The sequence below is a fragment of the Choloepus didactylus genome, chromosome 2, assembly GCF_015220235.1.
Source record: "Choloepus didactylus isolate mChoDid1 chromosome 2, mChoDid1.pri, whole genome shotgun sequence".
Taxonomy (NCBI): domain Eukaryota; kingdom Metazoa; phylum Chordata; class Mammalia; order Pilosa; family Megalonychidae; genus Choloepus; species Choloepus didactylus.
The window spans coordinates 63,680,682-63,703,809 of record NC_051308.1 but is presented as its reverse complement, the minus strand read 5'-3'; the positions used below and the strand labels follow the sequence as shown (position 1 = coordinate 63,703,809).

Genomic DNA, 23,128 nt, shown 5'->3' with positions numbered 1-23,128 from the left:
ATTCCAAGCAACTATTAAATACATCAGAAAGGATAAAAAATCCAAAGCAGTGAATCAAATTAGGAGAATACATATTGGGGAGCTAACAGTTCTAGGAGAAGGTTTTAGAGCGTATTAATTATTTCTCATACACCCATTCTGAAGCAGTAAAGTTAGAAGCTTACAAGTTTGGCTTTTTCCAAATGCAATGTCAAGTTAGATACCAAACCTTTCAATGTAGCTGAATTCAACAAACACTTACTGAAAACTTATTATTAGAAACAACCTGGGGTTGTTAATCAAGAGTAAAATACATAACCTTCAGATGTATCTAGATGGACATCCCATGAAAGGAATGTGGGGATATGAGGATGATTGGGTGTCCCTTGTATGGTTTTTTGAAGAAACAGGACTTTTGAAGAAACCAGAGAAGGAAGAACATTTTAGGCACATGGGTCTTTTCCCTCTATATATTCTTTTCATTCTACCCATCACCAGTCCACTAGTCTAAATTCTATGGAAGTCTCTTATATACCTGCTCCACATCCAGATCCCAATGCCATTCATCCTCATTATCCTTCTGGTCCTTTGCTACATCTTCCTTCTTGTCTCTCTGGCTCTTCTCTCATTCCTTTCCAATTACCTTCTCCATACTGAAGTCAGCATCATCGTTCTAAAATTCATATTGGTGCTCATTCCTTTTGTCAAATTTTTTCAACAGTTTTGATCACCTAATGGAGAAAATCTAAGTTCCTCTGTATAGCGTACAAGTCACTCAAAATTTGACCTCTACTTACCTGCCAATTCTCACCTCCTGTAACTTTTATCATGCTTCCTTCCTCACCTTGAAACCATCCACCCCCTAGCAATTTCCAGAATACAACTTACCTCAATACCTTTGCACATTTTGGTCCTTCTGCCTTTTAAATGCCTCCTCATTCCTTAAGTCTCAGTTCAAATATTATCTGCTCTATGAAACTTTCCTGATTCCCTTAGTCCTCTGTATTTATTCTGATTAGATTATCTTTATTGTAATATGATGGTGTTTTTGCATGTACTCATTAAACACAAAGATTCTTGAGAAAAGATAAAATATTTCATATTTAGTTAGCAGTGTTTGGTAGATTGGATACATTCAATAAACTGTATTATATTACATTAATAATTAGTAATAAATTATACTACCACATATATCACATCTAATACACACACACACACACACACACACACACATATGCTAATGTAACGGAGATGAGAAAACACTGGGAAAAGTAAGCAGCCGCAGTGAGGCAAAGAAACAGAGGTGGTGGATAGAAGAAAGGAGTAATATAAAATACATTCAGAAAGGCAGGCTAGAAATAAGCCTACAATGTGACCTACTGATTCCCATCATATCTGGGTCTACTACAGTCAAAAAGCCACAAACCTCCTTCCTCTTGGTATATCAGGACTTTAATCTTGAGTAAATTGTGCGCACAGAACCCTAGTTTCCTAGGACATTAAAATAAATACCCCCAAAAAAGGTTCTTGGGTTAAACGATTTGAAGAAATTCTTAAGGTTAAGCAAAATCAACAAGTTTTTTTTACTAGAGAACTTGTCAAAATTAATACAGATTGTGAAATAATCTGTGTTTTTTCCCCAGTCTTACTTGAACACAGAACCCATCTCTGATAAAGCATTTCGCAGGCATATTCAATGGGACAGTTTGAGATTTATGTCCTGAGCCTACAAAGTCATTTGTGAACTGACCCCTACTCATTCATTTCAAAATCAAATTTGATCAAATTCAGGCAGAATACAGAAAGTGTATGCTTAGAGTACAAAGCCTAAGAAGTAGAATCTATTGGAAAGATAGAATGTTCTTATATACCTCAACCCCCAAAAGTTGTTCTCTCCTCTGTACCCCTCATGGTACTTGTTTATAGTTCTCCAACAGCTCCGACTTTAACCAGTTACTTCTGTTTATATGCCCTTCCAGTTGGTTGAGTTACTACAGAAAAGTTACTTTTTTATGTTTGTACAGAGCCCCAAACACAATAATAAAAAGTAATAAATGATTATTGGATTGTTAAAAGCATTCTGATTCAGGGAGAAAAATATTCAAAAGCAAAAGGAGGCTACCACTGTTAGGCCATAGCATATACCATAGTAGAGTTTGAGAGCAAATGATTACCAATATCCTTATAAAATTAATTTCCATCAATAACAATAACATAACTAACTCTGCAAAACACCTGGGACTGTATTAAACCCCAGAAGTAATTTTACAAGGTCCAATTTCACTTGCATGTTCTTTTTATGTGTTACCTGTATGTGGTATTTCACAATTCCATAACTTGAACTTACTTGTAAATAGATTAACTATTGCAATTAAAATGTTCACATCAAAACAGTTTATGTAAGATATGCCTGAAAATTATTTTACTAACAAATATTAGGCATCTTGAAATTAAATATTCACTCACATATCTTTAACTTAAGGTTATAGACCACATTTCCTACATTCTCTTTTCTAAGAGAATAAAAGTTGATTGATTCATTATTATAATAACCAAAGAGCACTATTAATTAGGACACTTCCTAAATTCTCTACCTACAGTAGTAGTACATATACTCAGTACAGTTTTATTGTTTTCTATATATTAGTAAAACACCCCAATTCTAAAAGTGCTAGACACTGGAAAATTGGCTATGTTTAAACCTCACATATTGCCATGTTCACTGAGAGGAAATAGCACAGAAATTATTAAACTACAAATCTAATACAACTTAATTCAATTTTCTGTAATGACACAAAAATAACACATCTCTGAAATTAAATTACCTTTTAAAGCAAAGTTCTATACACACAATTACTAATACTCTGAAGACTTTCATACCAAATGTATCCGTCATCTGCCTTCAGAACATGAGGAAAATAAAATTTACTTCAGGCTACTATACACACTAAAATTAATTCTTGAATCACAACAAATTTAAAATAAAAGGATAAAATACATACTGAAAACCAAAGTATACTCCTTAATCAAACATTCTCTTAAAAAGTTACTTTCAAAGTTCAGTTTTAATCTTTGAACTATCACCCTTAAAATAACCATGAAAATTAAGTTATTAGAGAAAGAAAACAACTTTTCTTTTCTTACCTATTCGGTCAAATGTTTTATCACATTTAGGACATTGCAGTATTTTTTTGTTACTGCTCTGAATGACTACTGGAGTTAACCCCTCATGAGTATTTCCTACAGAATCACCAGCCTCAGGTTCCTCTTCTCCATCATTATTATCTTTTTCACTTTGCTCTTCAATGTCAGAATATTCATCTGACATATCTTCCTCTAGCCCATCTTCTTCAGCATTATATTCACTTCCAGGATCCTCTGAATCATTTCTATCTGACTTTTCCTTATCAAAATTTTCTTGATTCAAATTGTCCAACCCATCAACACTTTCTTGTTCATCATCACTGGTGTCATCAAACTTAACAGGGCATTTCCGATTCCTTTTTGATCGTCTTGCGGAAAAACTTCTCTCCAGCATTTTTAACCCATGTTTTTTCCCTAATAAAAGTGATCTATGGGTTTTAGTCAAATGGTTCTCTAAGGATTTTTTATAACAAAAATGTCTACTACAGAATTTGCACTGATGATTATTTGATAGTCTTCCAGTTAATTCACTTAGCGCTTCTTCTGGTGATGACTTTTCAGTTATCTCAGACTGAAAAGTGGCAACGTTTTCATTATTTAGCAGCTTAACTGCATCTATAATGTCCAGAAATTTTGCAGCCTCTAAAACAAGGGGTATTTCATATTTGTACACAAAAAATTCTGATGTGTACAGAAATTCAAGCAAATGCTGAAAAACTGAATGTGTTACGTGATCCAGGGTGACAACATCGGTGCTTGGATTTTTGCTCAAACAGGCATGAAAATAACTACTGCCAACAGCAACCACCACTTTATGTGCACTAAATTCTTTTCCTTCTACTATGATAAGTAAATCACAGAAAGATGGTTGTTTCTGCCTATCATCATTTAAATACTTCAGTAAATTCTTATTATACTGCAAAGAACTCAAAAGCTTCCTCTGATCTGGAGAGGGAGGAAGTTCCTGGTAACAGTGACGGGTTTCAGGAGATGATCTTTCTGCTGAATGAGTATAGGTTACTCGGTTACACTCCACTGCACCATTTCCTTCTGAAGAATCTTTATGATAGCCTAGATGGATCTTCTCGTCAAGATTTGAAGTAACCTTTCTCCTTTTCTTCATTGCAGTACAACAATTCTAGAACAAGAAACTTCATAAGTGTCTACGATTTGTAAAGGAAAACTAGATTGTCTTGGAAAACAGCTTCTGGAGGGGCGTGTCCGAGGGTGTCATGGTCTGCAAAACAGTAAGAACCACATAAAATAACTCCCTGGCAAAGTAATCCTTTATCACTCAATGGCATTCATCAATTTATTCTTTCTTAATTAACAAATTATGATAAAGACACAGCAAGGCGCAGATCTTAGCGAGGAGAAAAAGGAGGGCCAGGTTAAGAGATAGCCAACAAAAGAATAATTTCATAGGAAGCCACAGCACACCTTCCAGGCCTGATCCACGAACAGAGTGAATAAAATCGGGAAGAAAAGGGAAGGATCCCATCAAGAGCGCTGACGGTACAGGTTCAGGGGGGCTGCAGTCTTGGTTTAGGGACGCCAGGAGAATGACAATAAGGCCGTCGCGGTCACGAAATCCGAGTCTCTCTATTAACATGCCTTCTCAGGTTGGGCAAGGCACAGCTCTTCACCGCAGAGAGCGTGCCTTGGCCAAAACCGCCTGGCGGGAGACAGCCCCAGGAGGGGCGCAGTGCAGGAGTGGGGTCAACCCGAGGGACGACGAAAGGAAGCAGAAGTGCCTTCCCAGGCCCTGCCCGGGTAGAGAATGCACTCGCCAAAAGGCGAACCCGCTACCCTTCCCGCCCCAGTTTCCCTAGGCAAACGCCCCACAGATCCATTACCGGGAACCCAGGGCTCCCCCGCTGGCTCCCAGCCGCTGAGCTCCACTCGGGGCGCGCTTGCCCGAGCGCCTACCCACTTCCGGGTTCAGCCCCCCACCTCGCCCCCTCCCCTCTGCTCCTTCCCCTCCCAGCGCTTGGGCCGCCTCCGCGACTACCCAACACGTCAACCGCGCGCGCAGCCTCCGAACTGCTCCAAAAACGCAGCGCGCGGCCCTGCGTTGGCCACTGCGCATGTGCACGCACCAAAATCTACGCATGCTCTATAGGTTTTCCTTGCTCCCCTGGGGACCGCTACTCCTTGAATCTGCTACTCCGGGTTTTCGCTTTTTCTTGGTGACCTGTTGTGATTGGACTAGGGGAAGTTTGTGCTATGAGAGAGAAAAGGAAGAGAGGAAAATTAATGTGGAGTTTAGAAAAATGTAGGAGCAGCGCTGGAAGAATATCAATACCACAAAATGTATTTTACCGTCAATGATATATTTAATAGTTGTAGTCAACCACAAAGCAGCCCCCGACAGTCGGTTCCAGCAAACACATGGCATGCACCTAAAGAACCGATCTTGACGTGGTTTCGTTATTTTTCTGATTTAAACGAATGTATACAACTGTTAGCTGTACGCAGAAAAAATGTACATGTAACTGTACCGCTGGCAGGACTGGAAGGGAAGCCAACAAAAAAGAAAAAAAATCCACAAGGACAACTTTTGGAACCAGTGGTTGAGATTTCGCGTTTCTAGAAGTCTGAGGTGGTGCTGACATTGCTGGTGTAAGAGAAATATTTGACTAACAAGGGCCTAGATCATGTGATTTTACAGATACAAAGAAAATAAGACAGAAGCTGAGACCAAATAGGGTGGGTGGCCAGATTCAGGATCCCTAATCCCTCACCCCAGGTCACACGTACATACAGCTGGAGACCTATGACAACATTCTCAGTGGAAGAGCCAAGGAAAAGAAATATTCCTCCCACAGAGAGGTGGACTTTGGGAAAACACACCTGTCTCAAGTTGTCTGGATGAAAAGAAATTAAAAAAAAAAAAAAAAAAAAAACTTCCATGAAATTCCTAACAAAAATTAACATGTACGTGGATTTGTATAAGGGTTGGTATCACTTGTGTGGCTCCCCCTGCAAAAACTAGCCTTATTGAAGAAAGAATGAACCATATAAACAAGATATTAAAAGAACCACAAAAACCCAATATTTTCAGTGTTTGGATTCACAGAGACTGCAGATATTGGAATTACCAGAACCAAAAAATAAAATGAGTTTGTTTAATATATTTAACAAAATAAAAGAAGGAATGGAACAGAAGATGAAAAAATAAAATAAGCAGATTAAAAGAAAATTTAGACAAACCATTATATTAGGACTTAGGACGTAGATAGAAATGTGTACTTATAAATTGTTATATTAAAACAGAGAAGTTGGAGCATGAATAAAATGAATCCAAAGAACATAGAAAAAATTAGCAAGAGAAAATGACAGTGAAATATGCAAAAAAGAGAAATGATAGTGCAAAAATTGGGTTACTTTGGAATACTTAAACTGAGAATCCTCTGGCAAGACATTGATAAAAGAGACAATTCATGTATAAGCTACTGAGTTTTCTTTTAATAATTGCGTAAATCCTGTTGAATGTTTATAATGTCAACTCTGTTAAATTCAGATGAGTCCTGTTCAACTAATCTAAAAAATTCAAAAGCATTCCTTTATTGATAATGTCTATTCACGCAAATCAGTTTAATTCATCTGGTGGAATGTGCTAGTCTCTAATCTGTTACTCATTGCATGCTTGACTGAATTGAGTGGTAAATAATGTTTTATGAATAGCCAAATCTTAGAAATGCAAAAGGAAATATAACTATGAATGTAGCAGTGTTTAAAATGATAATTTGATATAAGCCCCTAAAAAAACAGCTTCAGTCTTTCTTTGACACAACTGAAGTGACAAAAATCTAGAATGATGGTGGGAGATTTTTAAACAAATCTCTTACTGTAAGTGGATAAACTGTAGAATATCTGAAAGACTGTAGAACTTTTTTTTAATGTTTAATAAAATTGACCTAATTGATGCACATCAAATATTGAATGCAATAGATAAAGAATACACATTCTTTTCAAATACAAATGGAGCATTCACCAAAATTGATCAGGTGTTAGGCCTTATAGCAATTATCAACAATTTTTTTTTAAGAAATGGGAGTTACATAATTATTCTCTACAATGTAATTAGGTTGTCAATGAATAGCAACATTAATAATGATAATTAGAAAACTTCTATATAATGGAAATTAAGATACATGTTTCAAAATAACCTGTGATTCAATGAAGAAATCACAAGGGAAATTAGCAAATAATTTGAACCAAATGAAGTAAAAAAGCAACATAGCAAAACTGTGATAAATTTAAAAGCATGCATTGTGAGAGGTTTATGTATTTAAATTTACATATCACAAAAACAAAGTGTTGAAAATAAATAAGCCTCTAATTTCTCAAGAAGTTAGAAGTTAAGAAAGTAAAGTTAACTGAACATAAAATGTAAAAGAAAAGCAATAAAAAGGATAAGGCCAGTAATTAATTAAGTAGAAAAGAAGAATGCATATAGTTCAAGAAAGCCAAATGTTAATTCTTTGGGGAAAAAAAAATTGATAAACCTGTAGAGAGTTGATCAAAGGGGGGAAAACATATCAGGAAAGAAAAGGGGACAGCATTGCATATCTTGCAATCTTGTATTAAAAGATATTTAAAAATTAATGGCACCATATAAAAAAACTTTATTCCAATAAATTTGATGATTTATATAGAATAGACAAAATATATGAACAACAAAGCTTATTCTTTAAACGGATTCGTAAAATTGATTTTACTAGCAAGAAGAGTCAAGAACAAAAGGAGGAACAAATAATGTATATGATGAATAAAAAAAGGCGATGCCACAGATTTGATTCACATTAAAAAGATAAGATGTTATAAACTATTTTGTGACAATAAATTTCAAATTGAGATAAACTAGACAAATTCCTAGGAAAACAAAACAGCAAAATTGAATCAAATAAAAATAAAACAGTAGTCACTTTTAGTAAATAAATTGAATATATAATAAAAAAAAGTCTTCCCCAGATAAAAATGCCTGTCCAGAAAGCTTTATGAGTGAATTCTACCTATCATTTAAGGAAAAAATATTGCCAATTGTACACAGCTGCTTCAAAAATTTTTTTAAGAAGAGATGGGGAGAACACTTCACAAGGTGAAGGTGAAAAAATTAGGAAAATAGAAGAGGTTTTTAGAGGCAGTGTTGGAGTAGAGAGAGAAAAGCCAAGCAGGGAAAAATTTCAAGGAGGTACGATTGTTAAGGACTTCAGGTTAAGGTGATTCCCATACCTGGTTTTGGTAGTGTGTCATCAAATCAGCTTCATATGAAACATAGGAAGACAGAGAAAGGGTTTTTTAACCATAGCATTGGCACAGAATATTGTGCAAGGAGTTCAGTTTTGGAGCCATACTGATCTGTGTTCAAATATATCTATCACATTCTCTTAGGGTCAGTTTTCATGCTTCTCAGACTGGAATGAAAAACAGAGAGAGGCAGTCAGTGTTCCAGTGCTTCCTGAAATAATTCTTCTAACATTAATTTTCAAATTGGAAAAACATATTTTAAAGTAGAATGTAACGTTTGCCTGATGAATTTTCAAAATAGAGACATTTCTTGTTTATAGGCAGTTGTTTTGGGTTATGTCCTCATGTTTCCTGCAGTACATGTTCAATTTCCTTTGTCATTAGGAATACTTTGGTAAAAAATATTTCAGAACCTCTATGAGCCTATTTTCATCACCGTGCAATTGAGGGGAAAATGAGTCCACCTAGCAATAAGCCTGACATATGTCTATGCTCAAAGGTATTATTTATCTTTTCCTTATTCCTCCACTCTTCAATTTGTGGCAGGAATAGTTAATACTTCAGTTTTCATTTTTTTAAATTCCTTCTCCAATATTGAGCAAGTGAAGACCTGTCAAACCAAAGTCTTTGCTCACAGGAATATAAATAAAAGTTAATATAGTAACTCAACATTTTCAACACAAAGAGATATGATACATCTGAAATATTTCTTCATTAAAATTACATAGTTGAGATATTCTCCTAAAAATATTCAATATATGCAGGTGCATGTGGTCCAATTTTTTCTTTTATTTTTCTTTTAAATTTTTTCCTTAAAGCTCTTTTGCTTTTCCAACATTTAATGTCTGATTTACATAAGAGACTCTGAAATTCAGAGCAACTTCCTGGGGACCCAAAGGAAATTAATAGTGGGAGATATACGTTAGTGCAGGTCATAAAATATCGTTATATTATTTTTTTAATTTAGATAGAACTTTTTTAATTTATGATCTGAAATAGAGAAACACACTGAATTTTTATGAGTAAACTTTTTTTCCCCACTGGAGGGTGCAATTTGTCAGTATATTGAGAATTCAACAGACTGTTTAATTAATATACCTTATAAATACTATCAGAGAGCTGATTATTTTAAAGACACTAATGTATATTGCTGAGAAGATTTCCTGAAGCTTTTTAAATAAATAAAATTTCACCAATAGGAATCTAGGCCTTATTCCATAACATACCTCTGATTTAATTAGGAGCAAAGAATTTATAAGCTGAACATAATTGTGTTCTCTTCTTTGTTCCCGAACATGCTGGTTTGAATCTGTTGTGTCACCACGAAAGCCATGTTGTTTAATGCAATCTTGTGGGGGCAGACTTATTAGTCTTTTGATTAGAGTGGGACCTTTTGATTAGGTTGTTTCCATAGAGACATGACCCTCCCAACTGTAGGTGAGATCTGTTGATTAGATCATTTCCATGGAGGTGTGGCTCTGCCCATTCTAGGTGGCTCTTAATTAAATCACTGGAATCCTTTAAGAGAACGCACAGGCAGAAAGAGCTCAGAGAAGCTGAGCAAGGCATTTTGGAGAGAAGCTAAAATACGTAATCCAGAGTTTGTCCCCAGGAGAAGCTAAGATCTGACACAAATCCACATGCTTCCAGATGTAGATGGAAGATGTTTGGAGATACTAAGCTAAGAGATGAAGCCCAGAGTTTGACCCCTAGACATTAAATAGGACCCCCAGATGATTAGATGCACAGGAGCTGAAGAAGCTAAGAGACACAGAAGCCCAGAGACATTTTAGAGAAAGCCATTTTGAAACTAGAACCTGGGAGCAAAGGACCAGCAGATGCCAGCCATGTGCCTTCCCACCCTACAGAGGTGTCCTGGACACCACCAGCCTTTCTTCAGTGAAGGTTCCTCTTGTTGATGCCTAGTTTGGATACTTTTATGGCCTCAGAACTGTAAATTTGTAACTTAATAAATCCCCTTTATAAAAGCCAATCCATTTCTGGTATTTTGCATAATGGCAGCTTTAGCAAACTGGAATACCATGTATGATTTTCTTGGCTATTAACACTGCAAAAATATACACTAATAATTCACAATGGAGAGATATACAGTCCTACCTACACATTATGGTATTTTTGCAATTGTTTTCTTTAACAGTCTGTGTATTCACTTAAAATTCTCCTTAAACTATTGATCAGTTTCCCTTTGTTATACCTTACACCCCGTAAAAATGCGTGGTCTAAAATTAAATATAAATTTAATATGCATAAAACTAATATATATTTAATTGGATTTTTTGCTTTTGTTATTTACTTCTAATATAGTATGTGCCTTTGATATAATGCTAAGAATAATATAAATTATAACAGTCAATATTTATTGAGTATTGCTTAGAAATCAGGCACTGTTGTATATTTACTAACTTTCCATTTTTAACTTACTTAATTCTCACATCAACCTCAACAGATAGGTACCATTGTCCTCATTTCACAGATGGGGAGTCCTAAGGTGCCAAGTGACTTGCTCAAGATCATACAGTTAGTACCAGGACTCAATCCAAGCAGCTTGGCTCCAGACCCAGACTTAATCATTCTTTAAGAACTATATTTCACTTGATGATAACCACGATGACTCAAATAGGAATGTTTTGGTTTTTATTTTAGATGCTTGAAGATAGGCACTTTCCATTATGGGTTAATGTTTCAAAGACATTAAATATTGAGTCGATCAATATTTTTGAGTTTTTACTTGTCCTAAACGGGTAGAACTCCTGTCAAATATGACTTAGATAAATGGAGTTGTGGCAGAGGCACTTAATTGCCTACCCCTTCATCCCTTCTCTTTTGCTCTCAACACACACTTTGCCAGTCAGAATAAAAGACTACATTTTCCCATATCCCTCTCAGATATGCTTGGCTGAATAATTATTGTGCAACAAAATGTGAAACTTAAGTGTTGTGTGGGACTTCCAAAGAGTCTCCTTAAAGGATAAGTTCTGTGACCCTGTGGCTTTTACCCTTGCTTACTCTTTCTTACTCCCTGCAATGTGAGAAAAATGCCTGGCTGGAGTTTAAGCAGCCACTTTGGACCCTGGGGTGATGATAGGATGAAAGAACGATGGGGGTGGGGATCACTGAAGATCAGGAAGCCACTATATTGACATTAGAGTCTCTACCTCCAGATTTATTTTACATTGACAAGAAATGAATGTCTGTCTTCTTTAAGCCTCTATTTTGGGTTTTTATGTTATATGCAGCTGTAATTCCCATTAACACAGTTATAGAGTTTGATATGGTTTAGGGACCCATTTGTCTATCTTGTGAGTCTCAGTCAACAACGAACCACAGATTTTCTCAATAGATATGACTTTAGCATAAAGTCATCAAACATCATTACAGACCACATTGATATGTTTTTAATGCATTTTTTATTGTGAACTTTAATATATATATATGTAACCGATAACTTTCAAAGTACAATTCAAGAAGTAGAGAGCAAACTTCAAAGAATGTCATGGGTCACAGTTCCACAACTTCAGCTGTTGCCATTATTGTAAAATATAATATACGTACAGAAAAGTGTCAGACTTTCTGTGTACAACTCAATAAGAAGTTACACAGGTAATTTCAAAACTTGTTATGGGTTACAGCTCCACAATTTCAGTTCTTTACTTATTATGTAATATAAAGTATATACAGAAAGGTGTAGACCCTCAAAGCACAATTCAATGAGTGGCTATAGAGCAAATTTCAAAGGATGCTATAGGTTACAGCTCTACCATGCCATGTACCTTCTTCCAGCTATTCCAACACCCCAACAGCCACACACACACACACACACACAAAGTTTCAGTATTCATAGACCTCTGTCAAATCCTATCTTGCCTGTTGCTACCTCTTCCTATCACTTAATCTCTTTCTCCATCTTCAGGGGTGTCTAGGCAGTGAGCACCCTAACTTATTCATACTGAAAGGGGGTACTAACAGTATGGGGAAGGGGCTGCATCTGATTGTTGTTCTTAAAATGGCTGTTGCCTCTGGATTTTAGGACTTGTCTGGCATAGGAACACTCTGGTGGATTTAAGTTTCTAGGAGATAAAACTTAAGTGACTTAATCTTTTACAGAATCTCAGGTGTGGACCTAGGTATTTGGGGACTACTTTTGGTAAAAGTATGGCATACTGGGGCTTTGGGATGTCTAGCTGGAAACCTCCAGGATGTGATATGTTATTAAGGTAATGTTTTAGTTTCTTTTGACTGCTCAAGCAAATACCATGCAGTGGGCTGGCTTAAACAATGGGAATTTAATGGCTCACAGTTTTGAGGTCAGGAAAAATTCCAAATCAAGGCATCATCAAGGCAATTCTTTCTCCCCACAGACTGGCTTTATGGGGCTGGCGGCTGGTGATCCTTGGGCCTTGGTTTGTCACATGGCAAAGTATATGGTGGCCTCTTCTGTCCTCTCCGTATTTGTCTGGGTTCTGCTGAATTTCAGCTTCTGGCTGCTCCGTCTGTGGCTTTCTCTCTCTATGTCTGAATTTCATTCCTCTTATAAAGGACTCCAGTAATTGGATTAAGACCCATCCTGATTGAGGTGGGCCTTACTTTAACTGAAGTAACCTCATCAGAAAGTGCTACTTACAATGGGTTCATTCCCACAGGAAAGGATTTGATTTAAGAACCTGTTTTTCTAGAGTACATACAGCTCCAAACCACCACAGCTAGTAATGTATATTTGCTTATTTTATTTTTACAGATCATTTTAAAGATCATTTCAGCCCATGACTCAAAATTAATTGTAAAATTTGTTCTTCTCAGGGTAGTAATTTGTGACTTGTTTTTAATTGTCAATTACTTAAAATAACTTAATTTATGATAAGTTATATTTCCCCTTATGTAACCAGAAAGGCACTCTGGTATACCTTTCTTGAGGTCAAATAAATTGGTGAGTATTTTATGAAATTAGTAATATGATTTGGCAGTAAAGAATAAGTATAAAATAGTCTTTTTCTATGAAGGAATTCACAAATGTTCCTTCTGTTTCCTGGCATTTCATCTTTGCTCAGACACAGGCTCAGATTCTGCTGACCTTCCTTTAAACTTGCTGCTGGACACTCATTTTAAGGGTGAAGAATAATGAGAACCACTTTCCTGGTGGCTTAAGTAGGGTTTGGAAAAAAGGACATTAAACTTAACTCTAGATTAGAAGATGACCAAAGGTCAATGGGAGGTATGAAAATCATATAGATTTTAAGATTTTGCCATATATAATCATAATAATAGCAACATATTATTATTAATAATAGTATCTTACAATTTTATAGCACTTACGATGTTTCCAGGACTGTTCCAAGTGCTTTAAAATATATTAAGTCATTTATTCCTCACAACACTCTAAGAGTGTTACTAATATTTTGCAACTGAGGGGGATGAATTGTAGAGATATTAAATAACTTGCTGAAGATCACTTAGTCAAAGTGGAAAAATCAGGGTTTAAATCCATGCTTTTTGACCTTGCAATATTGCTTTCAAGTATTATTCCATTTGGGGATAATTGTTAGAATTATTGCATTAAATAGGCTGAATAGAAAATACAATTGGAGAAATCTAGAAAGCTTTACTAAATATAGTTTTTTGATCTATGCTTTTCAGACCTTTCATGGAATTGAAACATAAATTCATGCAAATCACTGTTAAAATATGCATTACATTAATAATTTAGGATTTTTAACTATTTTACAAAATTATTTCCCTTTTAAGGGAAACAGTCATCATAGTTATGTAAATTCTTCATGTTTTTTTTTTATTTTTCTATGACCTCCAAATAGAGGCATTAGGATAGTTGTTAAACTCAGTTTTAGATTCAGTCTAGGGAAAGAATAAAATGTGGCAAATTAACTCTGCCTAAAAAGGTGTCAACTATGTCTAGTTTTCTTTACTTATAGTTGACCCCATAGGTAAATAAAATTATCCACATCATGTTTACCAAGACTATGCAAAAGGAAATGATGTGTAGAAACAGAGCATTAGGGCTGGAAATATCCTTCATTATCAATTGCATAACCCCTTTATTTGCAGAAGAAAATGTGTCCCAAATTGATTAAGTAACTTGACCAAGAGGATTTAACAAAGCAAAGGGTGGAGGTGTAATATAAAGGACATGTACCCTTGTCTTGGGAGATGTAGGTCACATCTTGACTCTGCAATTCATTGACTGAGAAAACTTGAACATGTTTTCAAATCATGCATTTATGATGTCATAAAACTATTATTAGGGTTGTTTTGGTTTGTCATAAAAAATGGAAAAGGATTTTGACGTAAATCCTTAACCAAATATTGTAAAATGAAATTATGGTTTTTACTTCAGAATTTTTAAATTATCCATCCATTGTCATTATTTAAATTCCCTAATAGCTTTCATAACATGATAAAAGACAAAACCACCGCCACACTAGCAGATAAATAACTAAGATGTAAAGCCATATGAGGAAATGCTTAAAAATTCAGTGATCTATTTTTCTCTTAAATGCATTTCTTAGATATAAAATTATATGAATGTAATATTGAAAACTTTAGGGAGCTGTTAACAATAAAATGAATATGAGATCTGGGCTTGACAGGTAGAACCATGCCAACAGTGCCCACATATTTCTCAGGTCCAAAGCAAATTCACTAAATTGTACCCATTACCTATGAATGTATATTCATGAGCATTGTGCAGACAGCTTTAGTCTGTGAGAAATGGAAATCCTTCATCACAAAGCTTCGGAGCTCTGAATACCTTATCAATTAAATTCTCCAGGGCCCACAGCAGCAGCCTTACATCAAAGGGAAGAAGAGTTCAGGGTCTCTGTTTTCATTTCTGACATCCTCCCTCACTTCACCTGTTACCACACAGGTCCAGCCCATTCATGAGCTTGCCTTCAAGATGGAAGATAAAACAGATAGAGCTGCCATGCAGCTCTTATGTTTCTCTACCATTTCAGATTAACTCATTTCAAAATGGCCTAAGCAGTGAGGTGAATTAAGACCCAGGAAAGCTGAGAAAGCAAACAAATATCAAGGGTACTTAGATAAAAAACAATACTGGGAGTGAAAAAAAAATGTAAAGGTGAAGTAAAGGTAGGAAAGATGAATGTTCTCTTACTCAGCTTTTTCCCTCCCCTTTCTTATTCTTTAGGAACCTGACTCTCATGATAAAGAGTCCATGTCACCTAAAATATAGAACTTGTGTAAATTAGAAAAATCAATAAGAAACTAGCTCTACTGCAATGGCTGTCCAAAATTAGACGATTTGATACATAAGTAATTTCTAGTGGAAATGAAAAGGGGAGATGGACAGGGCATTTCACATAGAAAGTAGAATATTATGCATCTAATGAGAAGGTGTTTTAAAGGCACCTACAATGTCCTCAAACACTGCCTTATGGGATACTTGACTTTACACCACTTTAAAGCATTTTATATAATTTACACCTACACATATGAATGAATAATCTAAAACATTATATACAACATGAGATTTGCTTCATGTATTCAACTTGAGGTCTTACCTGAATGATACCACACCTCGGAGTAGGTTTTAACAGAAATTGAAGCCTTAAAAAAATAAATTACAAGTTTGGGTAAATGCCCTTGAAGGCTTTTTATGTCAAGGGAGACAACACTTTTGCCTAATGCAAGTAGAGCATTAAACCCTTCTGTTGGAGATTGAATCATGTCCCCCCCAACAAAAAAAATATTCAGGTCCCAACCCCTGGTCCTGTGGGTGTGAGCCCCGTTGTAAATAGGTCCTTTAAAGATGTTATTAAGATGTACCCAAACTGAATGAGGATGGGCTTTAATCCAATATGACTGAAGTCCTTATAAGGAGAAGAAGAAATAAGGAGCAACCAGAAGCTAAAAGTCAATGGAACCCAGAGGAGAAAAGAGAAAACACCACCATGTGCATTGCCATCTGAGAGAAAAGCCAAGATTACCAGCCAGCCAGATTACTTACTTTGGGAGGAAGCAAGACTTCTGGCCTCTGAAACCATTGAGCCAATAAATTCCTGTTTTAAGTCTACACCTTGTATGGTTTTTATTTCAGCAGTTAGGAAACTAAAACACCCCCCCATTACTGATACTTTCATAAATCACGTTTCAAATTTGAAAATAGTATCCACTAATTTTCTGCTGATAGACTCCTCCCATTCAGTATTCCACTTGCCTATTGCCAGAAGAGTGGGCATGGGACTAAATTCTGAGGGTGTTGGAATTAAAGGAGGATGGAACATGAAGTTGGATAAAGTAGATTTTGCCAAGGCAGGAGACTTCTCCCAGGATATAGGATTTGACACACTGGCAAGGACTCTGGAAAACAATGCAAACATGCTGATAGAATGGCATTTGGAGGCATGAGGAAACTGATGAACCACATGCTAAGCAAAATTATAGAAATGCCATAAATGACATGTCAGAGAGTGAAAAAAGGGATAGAAGACTAGGAAAAGTGGCTGTGCTAGAGTGAATATACAATGTAAGACTGAAAAACTTCAGGCCTGGAGGATTCACCAGATGCATAGGGCCTGGACAATTCACTGTTTACAGTAATGAATATGTTGTGAGAGGGGCATCAGCATCAGAAAGAATCTCTATAGTGGCTCCTCTCTAGAAGTCAAGGCTAGCGGTAGGAAATATCATTTATGAAAGGCAGAATCATGGTGCCCCAAAGATGTCTGTTTAGATTGCCAGGGCTGCTACGACCAATACCACAGAATGGGCTGGTTGACTTAAACAACAACTTATCGATTTAGTTTGGAGGCTAGAAGTCCAACATCAAGATGTTGGAAGCTCACGCTTTCTCCAGGGTCAGCCGTGTTGTGGTGGTGGCAGTCCTCCAACACATGGCGAGTTTTCTTTCCTCTCTGGCTTCTATTGATTCATGGGATTCAAGCCTCCCACAACCCTTTGAACCCCTGGAAACCACTATTTTTTTAATCGCTGCTGTACCTTTGTTTTTTTCCAGGATGTCATGTAATTAGAATTATACAGACTGGCTTCTTTCACTTAGAAATATGAAACTGTTTGATCCATGTCTTTTCATGGCATGATAGTTAATTTCTTTTTATAGGTAAATAATATTTCACTGTATGGATGTAACATGGTTTTCATTTAAATCCATTAACCTATTGGAGAACATATTCCAGGTCTGGTGATTATGAATAATGCAGCTAGAAACATTTACATGCAGGTTTTTCATAGACATAACTTTTCAAATCAGTTAAATAAAAACATAGGAGTGCAATTACTGGAACATAAGGTAAGACCATGTTGAGCTTTAGTATGTTAAGTAAGAAACTGCTGAACACTATTCCAAAGAGGCTGTACCATTTTGCATTCTCACTAGAAATGAATGAAAGTTCCTGTTGCTCTGAATCCTCATCAGCATTTGATGTAGTCAGATTTCTGAATTTTAGCCATTTCTAATAAATATGTAGTAGTATCATTGTTTTTAAAATTTGCCATTGCCTGATTACAAATGATGCTGTATATCTTTTTATACGTTATTTGCCATCTGTGCTTTTTTTGGTAGGGTATTGTTGTGTTTTGAAGCTCTATGTACACTGAAAAAAATATGTTCTTTAATTCATTTTTATGAGTGTCAACCCATTGTAAGTAGGAAATTTTGATGTGGTTACTTCAGTTAAGAAGACGTGGACCATCTCAATCAGAATGAGTCTCAATCCTATTGAGTCCTTTATAAAGGGAGTGAAATTCAGACAGAGAGAAAGCCATAGAGGAAGCAGCCACAGCTGAAATCATTGGAATCCAGAAGAGAAGGGAGAGACCAGGAGACGCTGCATGTGCCTTATGACGAACTAAGGACAGGGGATCACCAGTAGCCAGACCCAGAATACCAGAGACTTCAGGGAGAAAGCATTGCCTTGATGACAACTTGATTTGAACTTTATTTTAGCCCCAAAACTGTAAGCTAATACATTCCCATTGTTTAAGCCAACCCATTAAGCAATGTTTGCTTGAGCAGCCTGGGAAACTAACTTGTGTGTATATATATATATACACACACACACACACACACACATATATATGTATATATATATATATATATAGCCTAATTGGCGATTTTTATTCTTATTTTGCCTAATTGAGTTGTTTTGATTTTATTGAGTTTTAAAGTTCTTTGTATACTCTGAATACAAGTCCTTTATCAGATATGTGTTTTGCAAATATTTTCTCCCAGTTTGTGGCTTCCCTTTTGGTTCTCTTAACAGTATCTTTACAGAGTAGAAGTTTTTAATTCTAAGAAATCCAACTAAACAATTTTTCTTTCATAGATCATGGTACTCAAGGTCACATAGATTTTGTTCTATGTTATCTCCTAGAAGTTTTATAGTTTTGCATTTTACATTTGGATTTATGGGCCATTTTGAATTAATTTTTGTGTAAGCTGTAAAGTCTAGGTTCTTTATTTTTTTATTTTTTTTTTTTTTGCATATGAACATCCAATTGTTCCAGCACCATTTGTTGAAAAGACTATCCTTTCTCCATTGAATTCTCTTGAATTGTCTTTATTCCTCTGTAAAAGACCAAATGGTTCTATTTTTTTAGATCTACTTCCAGGCTGTTATCTATGTGTGAAGTTTTTTACCAATACGACACTACCTTGATTAATGTAGCTTTATAGCAAGTCTTTCAATTGAGTAGTGTGAGTCCTCTAACTTTGCTCTTCTTTTTCAGAATTGTGTCAGCTATTCTAAGTATTTTTCCTTTCCATATAGACTTTAGTATCAGTCTGTAGAAATCTACAAAATACCTTGCTGGGGTCTAGTTTGGGATTACGTGGAATCTATGGATAAAAAAGGGAAAAACTGACATCTTAACAATATTAAGTCTTTCAATCTATGAATATAGACTATCTCTCCATTTATTTAGAACTTTTTAAAATTTTTATTAGATATTATAGTTTTCAACATATGGATCCTGGCATTTGTTAGATTTACACCTAAGTATTTCATTTTTGGGGTGCTATTGTAAAAAGTATTTTTTATTTCGGGTTCTAATTATTCATTGCAGGTATATAGAAAAATAATTGACTTTTGTATTTTAACCTCATACCCTGTGAACTTTCTATACTCACTTATTAGTTTCTTGAGTGTTTGGTTTGATTGTTGATTCCTTGGAATTTTCTAGATAGACAGTCATGTTATCTATGAACAAAGATAATTTTAGTTCTTCCTTCAAATCTATATGCATTTGATTTCCTTTTCTTTATTATTGCACTAGATATGATTTCTAGCATGATGTTGAAAAGAATTGGGGAGAGAAGTCATCCTTGCCTTGGACCTGATCTTAGGGGGAAAGCCTCCAGTTTCTCATCATTGGGTATATTACCTGTAGTTTTTTATAGGTTTTTTTTTTATCAAGTTGAGGAAGTTGCCCTATATTACTAGTTTTCTGAGTGTTTTTATCATGAGGAGTATTGGATTTGGTCAAAATCTTTTTCTGGAGCTACTAATATGATCATATGAATTTTCTTCTTTAGGCTGTTACATGATAGATTACATTGATTTTCAAACATTGAACCAGACATGAATATCTGGAATATATCCCACTTGGCTATAATGTGTAATTCTTTTTATACATTTTTTGGATTCAGTTTGCTAGTATTTATTTTGAGGATTTTTGCATCTATGTTAATGAGAAACATTGGTCTGGAGTTTTCCTTTCTTATGATTCTTTACCTGTTTTTGATATTCGAGTAATAATATTAGCCCCATAGAATGAATTAGGAGTTTCTTCTGCTTCCATTTCCTAGAAGAGATTTTAAAGAATTGGTACCATTTTTTCCTTACCTATTTGGTAGAAGTCACCAGTAAAACTGTCTGGAACTTTTGTTTTTATTTGAGGAAGGTTAATTTTTTTATTCAATTTCTTTAATAGATATAGGCCTATTCAGATTATGTACTATGCCTTGCGTGAGTTTTGTAGCTTGTGTCTCTAAAGGAATTCATCATTTCATCTAAATTATCAAATGTGTGGGCTTAGAGTGTTCATAGTTTTTTGAATTATCTTTTATTTTCCATGGGATCAGTAGTGATAACCTCTCATTTCTGTATTGGTAATCTCTCTCTCTCTCTCTCTCTCTCTCTCTCTCTCTCCCCCCTCAGCCTTACAAGAGGTTTATCAGTTTTAATTCTCTTTTCAAAGAACCAGCATTTACTTTCATTGATTTTTCTCTACTGTTTTCCTATTTTGAATTTCATTTATTTCTGCTTCCATAACACTACCCCAGTGGTGAGATGTGTTTCATTGCTGCTGGGTATAACTCCACATATGGTCTCAACTGATAAAAATAGAGTGGGCCCTTTTCACCTCCCAGGGGGGATGAAAGAACTGGCTCTGTACTCTGCCTTCTCTGTCACAACTCCAGCAAGAGGGTTGGGGCATCTCATTACAGACTGGTGATGGTGGAAAGCTGGATTTGCCATTCAAACTTTGCCGGCATGGGTAGAGGTGGGGCTAGAGTTTATTCTGTGGTGTTTGGCTGGAGTATAGTAGCTATTGTCTGAACATTCTCTGTCTTGCTGTGTTTCTCCTTTCCTGGTCCTTAAATAGAGAGCGCAGGATTTCATTGTTGTTGTTGGATCTTTTTTTGTCTGTACCTGTTGGCATTTCTGGGTTGCTGGCTTCTTCATTTCTAAGTCTGAGATACATGAGACCAAAAGAAAACCCCAGGAGCTTACTACCATATCATTCCTTGGATCCCTAGTTCCCAGGCCAGTCTGCTTTCTTCTCTCCACTTTTTAGAATCCTTTTATGTTTATTTTGTATATAGTCTCTAGGGTTTTAAGTTGTAATTAGTAAAGCAATTAAGAAAAGTGTGTTGCGGTGGTTTGAAGTTGTAGGTACTCCAAAAAATAATTTTCTTAAATCTAATCCATTCCTGTGGATGCAAGCTCATTGTAAGTGGGACCTTTTGAAGAGGTTACTTCAGTTAAGGTGTGACCCTCCTCAATGAGGGTGGGTTTTAATCCTATTACTGGAGTCCTTTATAAGAGAATGAAATTCAAGCATGAGAGAGAGAAAGCCACTGAAGAAAGAAACTGAAGTCAATGAAACATGGAAGAGAAGGGAGAGACCAGCAGATGCCACCATGTGTCTTACCATATGACAGAGAAGACAAGGACTGCAGGCAGCCAGTCTTCGGGAGGAAAACATTGCCTCAATGATCATTTTGATGATGCCTTGATTTGGACATTTTTCTGGCCTCAAAACTGTGAGTGAAAAAATTCCCATTCTTTAAGCTGAACCATTTCATGGTATTTGTCCAAGCAGCCTAGGAAACTAAAACATGTGTCTATCCCATTTTCCTGAAAAAAGTCCCAAGAAAGTCTTTAGAGCTTTAAATGATTGAAAAGAGTCAAAAGAAGAAGTACCTTTTGTGACATGAAAATTACATGAAATTCAAATATCAGTGGCTATGAATAAAGTTTAATAGAATATAAAACTATTAAATTTACATATTGTCTATGGCTGTTATACTACAATGGCAGGGTTAAGTAGTTACATCTGAGATTGTATGGCTCACAGAGTCTAAAATAATTACTGATCCTTTACAGAAAAAGTTTGCTGACTCTTGGCTTACATTTTGGAAAGAAATACTGACATTGTACTAACAAGCTGAGTAAGGTATCCCTTCAATAAAATTGAAATAAAAGAAGGGTATGTGAATTCCAATAGACTCTACTCAGTTTTAGACCCTGGTGAATGCAGATTTGGTTGAAATGCTGCCTGGGAAAGATGGTGCCACCACAGAAGGCTTCTTGCTTTCCTACTACCTAATACCCATTTTTAAAAAGTGACAATCTATTTCATCAATTTTAAGAAGTACATTTTTTCACATTTTCACATTTCTGATATGAAAAATCAATACCTTGTGATAGTTTAATTGGCAGCATTTTTTCCTTTTATCTTAGTGATCTATAATATGATCATGCACCTTACAATTGATGATGGCTTGGTTTTGATGAAATTTGTAATTGCTCTGGAGCAATCATAAATAAATCCTTGTGCAGTTAAAGATATATATATGCTTCAGCTTAAGCCAAAAGGTACTCCAGTTATATTGAATAACTTTTTATTAAACAGTGACCTCAAAGTCACTCTTTTTCTTCTTTGTTAGTTCAAAAACTTTTCACTTACATTTGTCCCATTACATTTTTTTCTAGCAAATTTCTGCTATGAATGCTCCTACATATTTTTTCTAATGTCAAATGCTCTCCAAAAATATTATTTCTTTTGATTATCAATGTTTTTGTGTTCCCTTATATTCTCATGTTAGAATTATGTAACCAAGGATGTTGTTTTCATAAAGTTGAACAGTTCTAATCCTGAGTCATAAACAGCAAGTCCAATACTAAGTTTGAAAGGCATGATGCAAAAACAAAACAAAACAAAATAAGAAAATAGTAGTACCATTTTCCACTGACCTAATCTTTCAAGGGCACTTAGGAGTTAGAAGATTTTAAGTACAGGCAGATTTCGTGATTAGAAGGTTCATTAGCAAGAAGGTACAGAATACTAATCACAAGACTTTCATTTGCACTGACAAGGTCTGACCTAGCCAGCATTCATCAGTGACAGTGGAATTGCTCCCTGGTGGTATGAACCACAGGCAAGACAGAAAAAACATGTTCTTCATGGAGGAATTCATCAAAAGTAAGCAGAAATGCATCACACACCATTGCTT

At 35.7% G+C, this 23,128-nt stretch overlaps 1 protein-coding gene across 2 annotated transcripts in view; it reads right to left on the bottom strand.

Moving 5' to 3' along the window:
- The window catches only part of ZBTB41 (zinc finger and BTB domain containing 41), a 58,385-nt gene extending 53,317 nt beyond the window's left edge, over positions 1 to 5,068 (bottom strand). Inside the window, exons 1-2 of one of the 2 annotated variants that reach the window (XM_037825103.1) lie at positions 4,980 to 5,068; positions 3,124 to 4,360 (exon numbers count right to left, since the gene is read on the bottom strand). In XM_037825103.1, coding sequence (XP_037681031.1) covers positions 3,124 to 4,246 — 1,123 coding nt within the window. In that variant the 5' untranslated portion in view covers positions 4,247 to 4,360; positions 4,980 to 5,068. Of the gene's footprint in view, positions 1 to 3,123; positions 4,361 to 4,563; positions 4,916 to 4,979 lie in introns of those variants that run through there. The other variant, XM_037825104.1, reaches the window with a different exon arrangement.
- Between the last annotated feature and the right edge of the window lie 18,060 nt (positions 5,069 to 23,128).